The 14,837-nt window shown below is 40.1% G+C and overlaps 1 protein-coding gene across 1 annotated transcript in view; it reads left to right on the top strand.

The window, feature by feature from the left end:
- The window catches only part of LOC149577064 (protein PHR1-LIKE 3-like), a 96,742-nt gene extending 83,236 nt beyond the window's left edge, over nucleotides 1-13,506 (top strand). Inside the window, exons 2-4 of the mRNA XM_089795718.1 lie at nucleotides 1,543-1,597; nucleotides 13,222-13,292; nucleotides 13,387-13,506. Coding sequence (XP_089651844.1) covers nucleotides 1,543-1,597; nucleotides 13,222-13,292; nucleotides 13,387-13,506 — 246 coding nt within the window. The remainder of the gene's footprint in view (nucleotides 1-1,542; nucleotides 1,598-13,221; nucleotides 13,293-13,386) is intronic.
- The last annotated feature ends 1,331 nt before the right edge of the window (nucleotides 13,507-14,837 follow it).

Below are 14,837 nucleotides of genomic sequence, written 5' to 3' on the forward strand. Positions count from 1 at the left end.
TAAATCTGCATTCATCATGCTTATTATTTAATTCCTATAGTATTTACTCATATTAGTCACATTAAACCTATTGATTAATATTTAATTTAATTATTAAGTATTTATACTTTAATTAAATTAAATTATATCCTAATGGCTAATGTAATATGGAATTAAATTTATTTAATTTAATAAATACCCCTATCTTGATTAATTAAATGTAATTATTTAATTAAATGGGAAAGGTATTTCTAATTAATTAAACGAAATTATTTAATTAAATGGAGTACTTACTTCTAATTAATTAAACAAAGTTATTTAATTAAATGGGAAGTCATTCCTAATTAATTAAATGAAGTTATTTAATTAAATAAGAAAAGTGTCTCTAATTAATTAAAGATTATTTAATTAAATAAAAAAGTTAATTATGAGAGCATATCTCATTTTATTAAATTAAATATCTCAACAAAATCTCTCTTCAGTTCAAAAAGGGAAATTTTTAGTTCACTATTGATCAAAAATGAGTTAAATCAGTTAACTCCTTTTTTTACTCAAATTAAATCAATTAACTCCTTATTTTACTCAAATTAAATCTATTAACTCCCTTTAATTTGGGAATCTCCCTTTATGACTAAACCTCATCTTCAATCTTGACCGTTGATCCGAATTGATCTCAACCGTTGATGGATTTCAGGAAAGTCTATTTAAGAGACCCTCATCTCTTCATTTTTAAAGGATGAATTGATTTGCTATCGAATTGTTGTTGAAATTCATGCTCACATTTACTTATAGTTCTTGCATACATTCTCATTCTTAGTTTAATCTCATTTTAGTTTAATCATGCATATGCTTAATCTAGTTTGCTTTATTTGTTCTTAGATTACATTGCATCTTTCATTTTAGATTAATCTGCATACTCATTCTTAGCTTAATTCCATTGTCAAATCCTTCATTCTTAGAGGGTCTGGTTGCCTGCACCTTGATTCTGAGGATATTAACAGGCAAAATCCCTTTAGATAGAAGGCAACAGGTCGCTTTGCAAGTCAATTTTTGGATGAACAATCCAATGTTCATTTCGAGATGAATCCACATGTAATGACTGTGTTGAAGTGTGTGTGTTAGCATAGGCCACATTTTCACATATACATTTCTGGCGCCCATCGTGGGGCCTGAAAATCAAAATTTTTGGCCTCTTTCTGTATTTTTTAAATCATTTTTTTGTTCTCTGTCCGTATTGTTTCGTACAGATTCGAGAATCTTCGTGCGAAACTGTTCATTTTCGAGCGAGAATCTAGAATCTTCCTGTGAAGATTCTTTTCGCATCGCGTGAGAAAGTTCTTTGGCATGCAAAACCTGTTTCTTCGTGCGAGCCGAATATAATTTCACGCCGGCCAAATTTAATTTCGCGCGGGCCGTAAAACTTATTCACGTAGACTGTAAGGAATTTCGCGCGAGACTCTACTGACAAAGACAATTTTTTGCATTGATTTTTGTTTTTCTGATTTTTTTGCTGACTGTTCACAGTTTCTAGTGTTTCTGTGTTTTCTAATTTTTTTGGAACAGCATAGCAACGGTTTGTGGGACAATGGAAAAAGCGTGCTAAAGTTGCCAAAAATAGGTAAAAATCTACTAAGCGCGTTGCGAGGATTACCAGGTAATTCTTTTTGACTGATAACACTTCATTTGGAGCTAAAACGAACATCTCTTATGTCAAGCTTGTGTGTGTATTTTCTTTCATGTTCTCATTTTACAACACATGCATAATTTGATACTAGGTTGTGATCTCTATTAGTTTCATTTAGCAGGCTTAGTCTTTAGTGATAGATCTAATTAGCTATCTTGGGTTATTGGACTCGCTAATCCGCCGGCCCCTCGTTCCACCCTGTGGTTGCAAGCTCAGCACCACGTTAAATAGGGGAGGGGTCTATAGGACATAAGCGTTAAAGGCTCCACAAGGCAACCCTTTTGTGCTTTCTAGAACTCACTAATTTCTGAGTTGTGGACTCGTTTTGGCTTGTGTGAGGGGTTAAATGTTCCACATCTTTGGACTCACCTCACATTAGTTAAAGTGTTAAGTGTACCACCTTGTGCTTTTTTGATTACTTTTAGATAGATTTGTTTTCAAGAATTAACATCTATACACACATAGTAATTAAGCCCCCATGAACACTATTCGTGGATCTTGAGGGAGTGGGTTCCTAGTGAAACTCCTCTCTAAGACGGATTCCTTATGGGTGGGGAGGATACTTTGAGCATCTCGTAGATAGATGAATCTTCAACTTGTTGATTAAGGCATCCTTTCTCCAGAGAGGTTGATAGATCACGGGGATTTGATATCATAGATCTTTAAGAGATAATCTTATTTTAGCGTGTCAGATTAATCTGTTTGTTTTGATTGGGCTAAAGGTGAAAAGGTGTCAAAACCTTGAATCTGGAAGCTAAGTCCCCTCGTGGTACACTATTGTGAGTCGGTCACCTTTAGAGAGGGTTAATCGTAGCAGACAATCCCTCTGCAGGGAAAACTACGTTGACGATACCTCGAGCGGTAATAGCCATTTTCGCCATGGTAGTGACAACCGCTATATAAATGTCCTTGTGAAAGAAATCTCCACGGGTGTGGTTCATTGTGGGTTGTCAGATCTCCCTAGCAGCTCTTGAAGATTAAGTTCTCAGACTGTGTCAAAACCTCAGTGCACCGGGATTGGAGGTCACCCCTGTGAGTCATAAAAGTTGTAGAGTCAAACCATTACTAAATACTTTAAAGAAGCCAACTTTTATTTTCTAGGAATGTGTGCAATGATTGCAAAACTCTTTGAAAACATACACAAATAGCTCTCTTAGGGATTAGCACAAACTAAGTCACTTGATTGTTCATGCGCAAGGTTGCTTTTGCCCTTGCTCATTATTTTCAGACATGCTTAAAATCACTTGCTTGCTGTTCTACATGCCTATTTATCTACCTGGTTATTGGAACGATCAAATTTTTTGTCAAAATTAGTCACTGATGTGAAATTGTTCTGTCCTTTCATGCAAAATCATTTGGGTCCCGCACAAAATCATTTGGCTCTCGCTCGAAGCCATTTTGTCCTCGTGCAAAATTAAATTTCTATTGCGCATCTTCGCGCGATTCGAAAAACATTCTCGCGCAAAATTAAAAACTGTTACTGATTTTCACGCGAGACAGAAACATCTTCGCGCGGCTCGTAAAACTTCTTCGCACAGATCGTAAAAGTTTTTCATGCAAAAATTTGTATCAGCATTAACAATCTGGGTTTGTTCTAGCTATCTGCGGCCTACACGCTGTCCTTTTCTGCATTCATTTATCGCTCTCTATTTGCAAAAAGTCCTAGAACAATGACACTTCGCTTAACTAAAAACTTGTGTCTTATACCTTGACTAGTCTTGTCTCATAAGTAATTTTGGTCCTCGTCTTAATGCTTGTCATACTTTGTGTTGCAGTGGTCATAATCTCTGGCTATTCTAGCCTTTAAATCAGACCATTTGTGCCTTAGTGAACAACATTCTTGTTACTATCTTGTCCATTTTGAGACTCAGTCTTAGTTTAGTCCTTGTCCAGGTTCTAGCTTCTTGTCCTTGCCTATGACTGTCACAACCAGAAGCGGCAACGTGTTTTATCCTGATAACATTAGACGTGGTCGTGCTAGGGGTCATAATCACAGCAAAGGTAGCTTACCTTTCACTACACAATCTATATCCAGTTTGGCTAGTGAGGCGTCTTCACGATCTTCCTCACTTGCAAGGTCATCTCAAGTTCAACGAACATTTTCCAATTTGCAACAAATTAGGAATCCTTTTTACCAAAAGGATACTGAGACAGGTAGGAGTCCTACATTCTCAAACACAATGTATGATCCTTTCTCCATGGACCCTTTTGAAACACAACATACGGAAACTAAACAAGTTCCTATAATGACTAATCGTGAACCCAAACGGGGTAGTCATAGTCGATATCAAGAACAACCTAGGGATGACAAGGAGAAAGAGAAAGAAGATGACACTGATGAAGAACAAGAAGAGGTGGAAATCCTTCCTGAACACATAGAAAAATGTTGAAGAGACAAAAACTTTCAGAAGGTCATGGAAATCTTACTCCATGAAGAGAAAGAAAAGTCCTTTCTCAAACTCGCCCAAGAGGGAGCTAAACTACCCACACATTTCAATGTGGAGACTATTATTACATGTGAAGAAGAAACTAAGACCACTAAACTGCAAAAACAACTGAAAATTATGCAAGACCAATTGGCTCAGATGATGCATGAGAAAGAGAAACCCAAAAAGACATACACATTGGACGCTCTTTGTTCATTTCCATTTGACAAAAGTATAAACATGCTGCCTTTCCCAAGAGGCATAGAACTACCCAAATATGATAAGTACTTTGGTACTACTGATCCCCAAGATCACTTGCGAGAATTTGGTGCTTTGTCTATGGAGTTTATACACAATCAAACGTACCTCATGCGCTTATTCCCTAGAATCCTAGGTGGTCAAGCTTTGGAGTGGTTCTCACATTTACCTCCTGGTATCAAGATGTTTGACAAAATTGCTAATTCATTTGTTCAGCAATATTCTCATAACATTCAACATCCTGTAAATATTCGAGATCTATGCAACCTTAAACAGAAGGTTGGTGAGCCTTTTCTCACTTTCCTCCAACGGTGGAGATAAGTTTACACTAAGTATTCCCATAAAATCCCAAAAACGGAGAAGCTTGACATTTTCACTGATAACCTCTTACCTGATTTTGGGTATAGAGTCCAACTACAAGATCCACGTACCTTTGAGGACATGATTACATAGGATATTCGTATCGAAGAATTTATGGTCAAGAAAGGTGAGCTCACTCTTCAGAGAGACACAAAACAAGGTTCCACTTCCAATAGGGATAAAACCAAACATGTCAACAAGAACCAAGAAATTGTACGTGATGGGGTTGTTGATAATGTCACACCAAAACCTGCTAAAGCAGCATTTAATCTCACAAACTGCTTCAAAGTGGCCAAAAGTGCTGAGAAGCCTCCTCCTAACAATAAGGCATCTAGGAACAAATCGAGAAACTCATGGGCAACACGACCCAAGCGAGAGTATACACCTTTAGGAGAACCTTTGGATGTGGTTTACAAAACATTGCTACAACACAAGCTTATCTCACCAATGGATAACCCTCGTCCCTATGATCCACAACCATGTCCACCATGGTGGAATGAGACCTCATTTTGTGAGTATCACCAAAACAAGGGACACAAGACTAGCAACTGTATAAACTTACATCATAAAGTCCAGGACATGATTGATGCTGGTGAACTTGTGGTTGATGGACATAACAAAAACTCAGACCACAAGGCGTTCAAAGAGCCTTTCCCAGCTTATGAAAAAGGAGAGACTTCGAAACCAGAACCCTACAATAAGGTCAACTATATGTATTCCAATGATGACAATGTCATTCACATGGTTGAACCTATAGATTCTGAATACTGTGACGTTATTACCATAAAGGGCAAGCAAGATAATGATAAACCCAAGACACCATTTGTCTTGAGAGGCCCTACTTCCAATAACATGGATAATGCATCTTCACAACATTGTGCTAACGCTATTACTCGCTCTCATGCGAAGTTGGTGCTCAAAGGCCCTACACCTCCTCTTTCAAATACCCAACAACACAAGGACAAAGCCCTTGCTGGTCCATCTGGTAAAGGTGCAAAACACATGACGAACTTGACTACAACCGGTTATAGTGTTCTAGATCAGTTGAAATGAACCAATGCTCACATTTCCATATTTGAGCTGCTTAAAATCTCGCCTGCTCATAGGAAAATTCTGGACAAAGCCCTCACTTAGGCAAATGTTCCTCAAGATCTTGATCTTGAGCAATTTCAATCCATGGTAGGTCACTTGACCTCACCTCATCTTATGACCTTCTCCGAGGAGGATGACAACTCACTGAATCACCCACACAATCAGCCTCTACACATTGAGGTTATGATCCACCAGACATGTGTTCGTCGGGTACTCATTGAAAATGGCGCTAGCCTAAATATTGTTTTTGCTACTCTACTTAGACAATTGGATTATTCTGAGGACTTTGTTGATCCTCGATGAAAGATCACTATTAAAGTGTACAATGAAGTCGAACAAAAGTAACTAGGTCTGGTGACTTTACCAATTTGAGTTGGTCCTGTCGAAAGGGATGTCACCTGTCAGGTACTTGACATTCCCTTAGCCTACACCATTCTGTTGGGATGGCCATGGATACATGAGATGCGCGCTGTGCCATCCACATACCACCAATGCATTAAATTTCCATTTCATGGCTCTGAAGTTACTATCCCTGCTACTACTAGCTACACTTGCAATATGCTCAAAGTTGTTGATTCTTTCATCCCTGCTAACTATGAGTCTACTGATTATCACAACAATAAGCTGAAACAAATTGAGCAGTCATTTAAATTGAAAGAAAATGGTATGGGAGAGTACCACATGGAACCAGTGTTGTCATTAACATCTATTCCAGAGTCCCCTCGACATTTTGGGAGACCCTCAGTAGCAAAGAAGCCATTCGTGTTGACACCTCAGACCAAGTTTAATGGCTCTTTTGTCAAAGCTACAGTTCCCTTAGAAGATGAAAGCAAAAACAAAGCCATTGCTACATGGCTTTAAAAAGAAGAGTCTCCAATAGACCTAACAGAACAAGCTCGAGAAATCACTCCTAAGAAGTATGGACCTGGTCTTAAGCTTATGAAGTGTTTTGGCTACAAGGGAACCGGCCCTATTGGGTGCAATAACAATGGTTTAATAGATCCTATCAAAGAAACAACTCGAAGCAACAGTGACACAACTGGCCTAGGGTTCAAGAAGGTCCCTTTCTATTTTGGATCCAATAAATTCATACCCGTACTTGAGAGTTCATCTGAAAATGAGTCACCATCTGAGTCAGGTACTCGAGAGGAAGAATCTAATGATGAGGATTCTTACCCTCATCCTATTCCTTATGATCTTGCTAAATTCTTTGCTGAGCTAGATGACTTTGTGCCACGTGTTAGAACTGTGGATGATACTAGTGATTCTTTTGAGGACAATGCCGAGCAACTCAAATATCATTCAGAAAAGGGAGAATCTAGCAGTCATGCCATATTGAGTATTTGTGTAAGAATCTAGAGGCTGAAGGAGAGTATGTCCCTATCACTATTGGGGAGTTCTATAGTCTCTCACCATGTAGCACCGATTCTCATGAATGTGAATTTGAAAATCTTTCAGAAGTGACTACTGATAAAGACATTGACCAAGTGCATGTCTATGAAAATCAAATCAAAGTGAGTGAAATGTCTAGGGATAGGTCATAGGGGTCTGATCCAACTAGAGTCCTAGAGTCATCAATTACTATTGTTCATACTCTGAGGCATTTGAATACACCTGTGGGTGAGGTCTTCGTAGGTCTCAAATTTTTGGTCCACGCATTTAATGACTATATTGTGAATGCAATTGAACCAGCCACTACTCTCTCACTCGCACATCCCGAGCTTATAGAATGGAACCCCAATGCATCTAACGAAGTCCCCACATTCCAGAATGACTATGCTCTTGCCTGTTACTTAAATGCTATTGAACCTATAACATCTTCCACCAATGAGTAGATCATCAACATGACTGAGGCCGACATCAAATATCTCAGTCACATAATTAAAAAGAAAAAATGCAAGAGGTCCGATGGTGAAAACCACATTATGGCAGTGTTGGATCCCAAAAAAGTAAAAACAAAAGATGTATCCAAGGGTGAAAACCTCTCTGAGGTGCCCATGGATGAGATATTTGATGCCCTTCCCAGTAACTTTCAGGAGAGATCATCAGCATTAATAGAGCCGACACAGCCAATTAACCTGGGCACAGAAGAACATCCTCATGTGATACATCTAGCGCAGTCATTGTCACTTGAAGAGAAGGAATAATTCATTGCCTTTTTCAAGGGAAAGAAAATAAAATTTTCCTGGACATATTCTGACATGCCAGGATTGGATCCTGATCTTATTATGCATCACTTGTCCATAACACCAGGCATAAAACCAATTAAATAGAAGCTTCAGAAAATGCATCCTCATGTTGCATTACTAGTCAAAGCCAAATTGGAGAAACTTCTGAAGGCTTGTTTCATTCATGCAATTGATTATGTTGAATGGATATCCAATATTGTCCCCGTGTCCAAGCACGATAAGTCTATCAGAGTTTGTACAGATTTTTGTGATCTTAACTTGGCATGTCCTAAAGATGACTTTTCGCTCCCTAATATTGATATGATTGTGGACATGATGGATGGCTATGAGATGTACTCACTTATGGATGGTTTTTTTAGATATAATCAGATAAAAATTTTGCCAAAAGATCAAGAGAAAACAACTTTCACATGTGCACGGGGAACCTTTTGTTGGAATGTGATGCCATTTGGTTTAAAGAATGCTGGAGCTACATATCAGCGGGTTGTTACTACAATTTTCCATGACATGATGCATAGAACTATGGAGGACTATGTTGATGATACCTTGGTCAAAAGCGCTAAATGCAATACTCATTTGCACGATTTGGGACCAATCCTAGATGGTATGGAAAAGTTTAGCCTTCGGCTCAATCCTAAGAAATGTGCATTTGGTGTTACATCAAGAAAATTGTTAGGATATATTGTTTTTGTAAAGGGAATTGAAGTAGATCCAGAAAAATTAAAATCAATAATGGACATGACACCACCTTGAAACATCAGTCAGATGAGAGGACTATAGGGAAGACTTCAATCTATTCGTAGGTTCATTTCACAATTGGTGGATAAATCACAACCCTTCACAAAGACCTTACATTAGGGTGTGAAATTCAATTGGAACCAGGATTGTGAGAAAAGCTTAACACAAATTAAACAATATCTTGTCAATACACCAATCTTGATGCCTCCTATGCATGGAAATCCTTTGCTTTTATACATTTCAGCCATTGAAACATCTTTGGGAATCCTGTTGGCTTAGGAAGACAATGATAACAAAGAAAGAGCTATTTATTACTTGAGCCGAACATTGGTCTCTTGTGAGAAAAACTACAGTATTATTGAGAAAGCTTTCTTGGTAGTTGTCTTTGCTTCCCAAAAATTGAGACACTACATGCTTGCCCACACTACACGGCTTGTGGCTAAAATAGATCCATTAAAGTATTTGCTCAGTAAGGCAGCTCTCACAGGAAGATTGGCTAAATGGGTCATGATACTAAGGGAGTTTGACATCCAATATGTTGAATGCAAAGCTATAAAGGGATAGGCAATTGCTGACTAGCTGGCCGAGGCACCCATACAAAGTCTTCTACCAATAAACATTGGTTTTCTAGATGAGTCAATTCTAACACTCAATCATCATACATGGGTTATGTTCTTCGATGGATCCTTCACACAACAAGGATCAGGTGCTGGATTACTTTTCATCACACCATAGAGATACTCATTGCCCACATCGTACAAGATTCTATTTCTTTGTACAAATAACATTGCTGAATACGAAGCTTTGATCAATGGTATGAAAATTGTAGCTAAATGGAGAGTAGATCAGTTGGATATCTTTGGTGACTCTCAGCTTGTCATCAACCAAGTAAATGATGTGTATCAAACAAAGGATGAAAAACTAATTCCTTACAAATGCATGGTTGATGACTTGACGAAATATTTTGCACATATCACCTTCCAACAAGTTCCACAAGTAGATAATAAAGCAGCTGAAGCCATGGCCACTCTGGCCTCCCTTCTACAAATGCCAAAAAATGATCTACAACACGAGTTCTTGGTGGAAGCATTACACTACCCAGCCTATGACACACCTGATTCCAGGATGATCTGTTCTATTATAGGACAAGAATCATCCCACTACCATCACACCTATTCCTACCTTCGTAATCAAACCATTCTAAAAGGTCTAACCTGGAATGAGAAATGTTACCTAATCCATAATGCTTCACATTATGTCATTATTGCTGATGATCTGTATAGGAGAGGTCTCGACGGAACACTCGTTAGGTTTTTAGAACCCGACGAGTCCAAATGTACACTAATTGATGTTCATGAAGGCATTTGCGGATTTCATTCCAATGGCCTAACACTAGCTCGCAAACTCCTTCGTGCTGGTTACTACTGGCCTAAAATGGAGCAAGAAGCTGTTAAATATGCTAGATTCTGCAAGCAGTGTCAGCTACACGGGAATCTCATTCACGCTCCAGCTAGAGAGTTGATTCCCTCTACTACAACATGGCCATTTCAACAATGGGCCTTTGACTTGGTGGGGAAAATTCACCCAACTTCTTCTAATGGACATAAGTTCATTATCACTGCTACAGATTATTTCACGAAATGGGTAGAGGCAATCCCTCTCACAATTGCTGATGGTAAAACTGTAGCACTTTTTATCACAAACTACATCATCTGTAGATATGGTATACCACCCTCCATCATTACTGACAATGGAGGACAATTCAAAAATAAGGACCTCAAGGAACTGTGCAAGAAATTCAAGATTACACAACATTGGTCTTCCATTTATTACCCTCAGGGTAATGGCCAAGCTGAGGCATCCAATAAGGCGATCCTCAAAATTCTTCATCGCACAGTCAGTAAGTCAGGGAGAGACTGGCATCTCCAGATCAATCTAGCCCTATGGGCATATAGAACAAGCATTAGAACTCCAATGGGCACGACTCCTTTTGCGTTGGTATATGGGGCGGATGCTGTGCTTCTAATAGAGGTCAAGATTTCTACCTTGAGAATCTCTATGAAAGGTCTTATTACTGATGATGACTATAGTATAGCCCAGCTTCAAGAGCTTGTGTTGCTGGATGAACGATGAAAAGTGGCCTGTGATCATCTATGAGCATATCAACAAAGAATGGCACGAAGCTAGAATAGGAGAATTAGGCCACGTGACTTTCAGCTGGGTGATCTTGTCCTGAGAGAGAACCCTAAGAATCAACAACGAATGCAAAAGGGAAAGTTTGAACCAAACTGGCTAGGTCCTTACATCATTACTGCAGTATATGGATCTGGCGCCTATCAGCTTTCCACAATCAAAGGAGAAATGCTTAAAGAGCCTATGAACACTCTCCACCTGAAGCGGTTTTACAGTTGATTCAATCTCAGCAAGCTCTCTGTACATATCTAAATGTCCTAAAAAAAATCTAAAAATTAGAAAAAGTCATAAAAAAAATAAAAAAATAATTTTTTTTTTTGAAAAACAAGAAAAGTGCCATTGGTGAAAACCTGGTAAACAAGCGCCTCTTATTCCTAATGCTCCATCTTGTAGCGCATCTTCTGGCCATTCTGTATAGTCACTTTCATGCTTTTTCTTTCCTGCTTTTCCTACTCATGTATCCATGGATTGAGTCTTGTCATAGCTCGGAGGCATTCCCCCCTTAGTGGCACTTTTTCAAGATTCTCCTCATAGAATCTTTTACGTGATAGTCACCAGTCATTCTGACTGCGTCTTCCTACTGTCGCCAGTGTCACTCTTTTCAAGATTCTCCTCATAGAATCTCCTACACAACAGTCACCAGTCGTTCTAACTGCGTCTGCCTACTATTGCTAGTGTCACTCTTTTCAAGATTTTTCTCATAGAATCTCCTACGCGATGGTCACCAGTCATTTTGACTACGTCTGCCTACTATCGCCAGTGTCACTCTTTTCGAGATTCTCCTCATAGAATCTCTTTCACAACGGTCACCAGTTGTTTCAGCTGTGTTTGCCTACCATTGCTCAGGTCATGTCTCAAGATTCCTTTATGGAAGATCTCTTTTGTGTCAGTCACCAGTAGTCTTGGCTGTGTCTATCTACTGTCGCTTAGTCCTCTTTAGGTTCTTCATCGTAAAGATTCCTCTTTGACCTCAGTCACCAGTTATTCTGACTGCATCTGCCTATTGTTGTCACCCTACTAAAGAGATTTCTTTCAAACATGTTCTGGACATTGACACTTGACATCAATCTCAAAAAACATTGAACTCAAAAAAATAAATGATATACTTGTTTGGATATGCTGAGCATTTTCTTTGTTTGCTTTGTTTTGCTTTATCATATCTCCTCGAGCAACTCAATGATGTCATCTTTGACTAGAGAAGTAATGACTGGGGGGCATGATCTTTTTCTTTGCTTTCTATTTGCGATTTAGTTCCAATAAGTTGATCTATTCCTATAAGAGGGGTGTCCACTATAAGAGCCTCCATCTCGTATTGGATGGCCTTGTGTACCTTGACTCCTTTTATACAGATACGTCAATGACACTGATTCTTCTCCTTGTTTGTTGGAGTGAACTCTTCATGCTATAGTACATACTAATACTTGTCCTATTAAGTGAACGTACGGGTCACTGTGAGTATATCTAGCACACTTCTGTCTCAGGTTACAGACACAAGGGTCGTTGTGGACAGAATGAATATTGAATACTTAGCATAAGAGGAATCTCCCGTGTGTTTGGTGTGCCTGTCATGCAAGCAACATTCAGTTCATCCTAGCGTTTATGCTTTGATGCTTATGTTAACTTGCTACATTAAAAGGGACAAATGTTCTGGTCATTCTGGCTTCTTGTGCCTCGAATGCTTACATTTAATCCCGACATACCAATAATGTATGTTATATTCATATTTTCATGATTGCAATGTCAGTGGGAATTGTATAACATACGAGCTTTATTTTATATCCAATGATGATAAATCGTCGAGGCTTGGTAACTAGACCTAGGGTTGCATTTAACATAGTCTTGCATTACATACTCCATTTGCATTAGCACGCAATTCAATGGTAATTCTGTTCATACTCCACATGCATCAAATTCTTCCACACCTGCATAAGCATTTGGTTCATCGATTCATGCTCCTCAATAGAATACCTGTGACTGTCAAAAAAAAACACGCAACACTATGTAAGATGTCAGTTCATAGATATGCGTTCTATCTACGTACAACATACATCTCATGTACATCAAAGCAAAACAAAAATAGACAATGACATGTACACAAGAATACTTAGCTCAAAATCTTGTATATATATATATATATATATATATATCAAAGAATGGGTGAGTACAAAAATGGGCGCTACTTGAGTGCAATCAATCAAAAATGATACATGTGGTGCTAGCACACCAATCGATACATAGCCAGAGATCAAAATCAAAACTCAGACATAGAGCATCTAACTCTGTCTCGCACCCTTGCCTCCAGGAGGAGCAGGAGGTGTAGGGGTAGCAGGTGGTGGAGGCGGTGGTGGCATATCTGGCCTGACAGGAGGTCGTGTGCCCCTAGACTCTCGCGCATACTAAGAATATCGCTGCACCTGCAATGTCTCATCTAGCACGGCACTGGTGTATGCAGCATAATAATATGCAGCTCGAGCAGACTGGAAGTGAATCTCATCCTGTGCTAGCTCCAGCCTCTGCTCTGCAGTCTCCGTGTGCTCTCTCTGACGATCTGTCTCTCACTGTCGCTCTACCAGTTGTGCATCCCTAATTGCCAATGCAATCTGCAACTCTCACAACTATCAGGAGGCCGCACAAACCTGCTCTCAATACTGCTGTATCGCATCCTGTACCCCACTTGCTGACTAATCTGGCATATCCTCATCAACCATCTCTAATGCCTGCTGCTATGGAGGTGCCTACTGCGGTGGAGGTACCTGTGGCTGTGGAGGCACCTGTTGCTGTGGGACCTCCTACTGAGGGGCTTGCTCCTCTGTCCTCTGCCTCCTCCGCCGACTATGTCTTGCCCTCCTACCCCTAGCACCTGGGTCTGATCCCATCTGACGTGGGGGAATAGGTATCTTCTGTACCCGGTTTTGGACCTGTGGTGGCACTTGTGGCTGTGCCTGCTACTGGTGGGGCACTTGTCCCTACCCCTGTACTTGCCCTATCATCCCTAGTGGATCTATGAAGCGTGGGAATGGATGGCTCATAAAAAATGCCTGATATGTAGGCATCATCCCTGCATCTACTACCTCTGGTAGGTAGTCCCACTGAACTACAGCTAAGCTGCAAATGTCTATCATGGATCGTCCTGGATCCATCTGTGGAGGCCATCCCTGCTCAATATCCCTCTGCACCTTGGCATAGGTACAATACTTAGCTAAAATGTCCTATGGTCGGCCATATTGCCGCCACACTCGTGAGATCACAAACCTCTCTATGACTGATGTCGTCCTGCCCGCCAGCAGTCGAGAACTAAACATCTAGGGCAGCTCTCTGGGGGTGTCATCCCAGTCCTCTGTCTCTCTCTAGGGTCACCATATAATAGACACTAGGTCATCGAGATGTGTCCGCCAGTGCTCAGTCTTACCCAGGTGGGCCTAGGTAATATGCCCTCAATATCTGCAAATGTAGGGCTCCATGGGCTCCCGAGAATCCTCAAAAATCGGCCTACATATAGGGAGATGCTCCCAGGCCCAAATCTGTAGAACATAAACACCTGCTGCCATGGTCTTCTTCTCGTGGAAGACGACCTCATGCATCTCATGAAAAAGATGGGCCAACATGCATTGAACCCACCCAAAGATCTCAGGTGCCTCAACCATCCTACGGAGCATGACACCCCATCCACACTCCAACCCATGCTATCCCCTATCAGGACATAGGAAGCAGCTCAAGAAAATACCCAGCATGGATGCCAACCTGTGTGTGGGTCCATAGGTATGCATCAACTCATCCCAGCTGATGGCTCTGCCTCTCGGTAGCTCTCTCCCGAATACAATGGAAAGTGCCTGTGTCCCTAATCGAGGCACTGTATCATAGATGACTCGGGCACCGTGAAATGGGATCCTCAATATCCTCCATATATCCTCTGGGGTA

The sequence above is a fragment of the Cupressus sempervirens genome, chromosome 1, assembly GCF_028749045.1.
Source record: "Cupressus sempervirens isolate cs-2001-9-10 chromosome 1, ASM2874904v1, whole genome shotgun sequence".
Classification (NCBI taxonomy): Eukaryota; Viridiplantae; Streptophyta; class Pinopsida; order Cupressales; family Cupressaceae; genus Cupressus; species Cupressus sempervirens.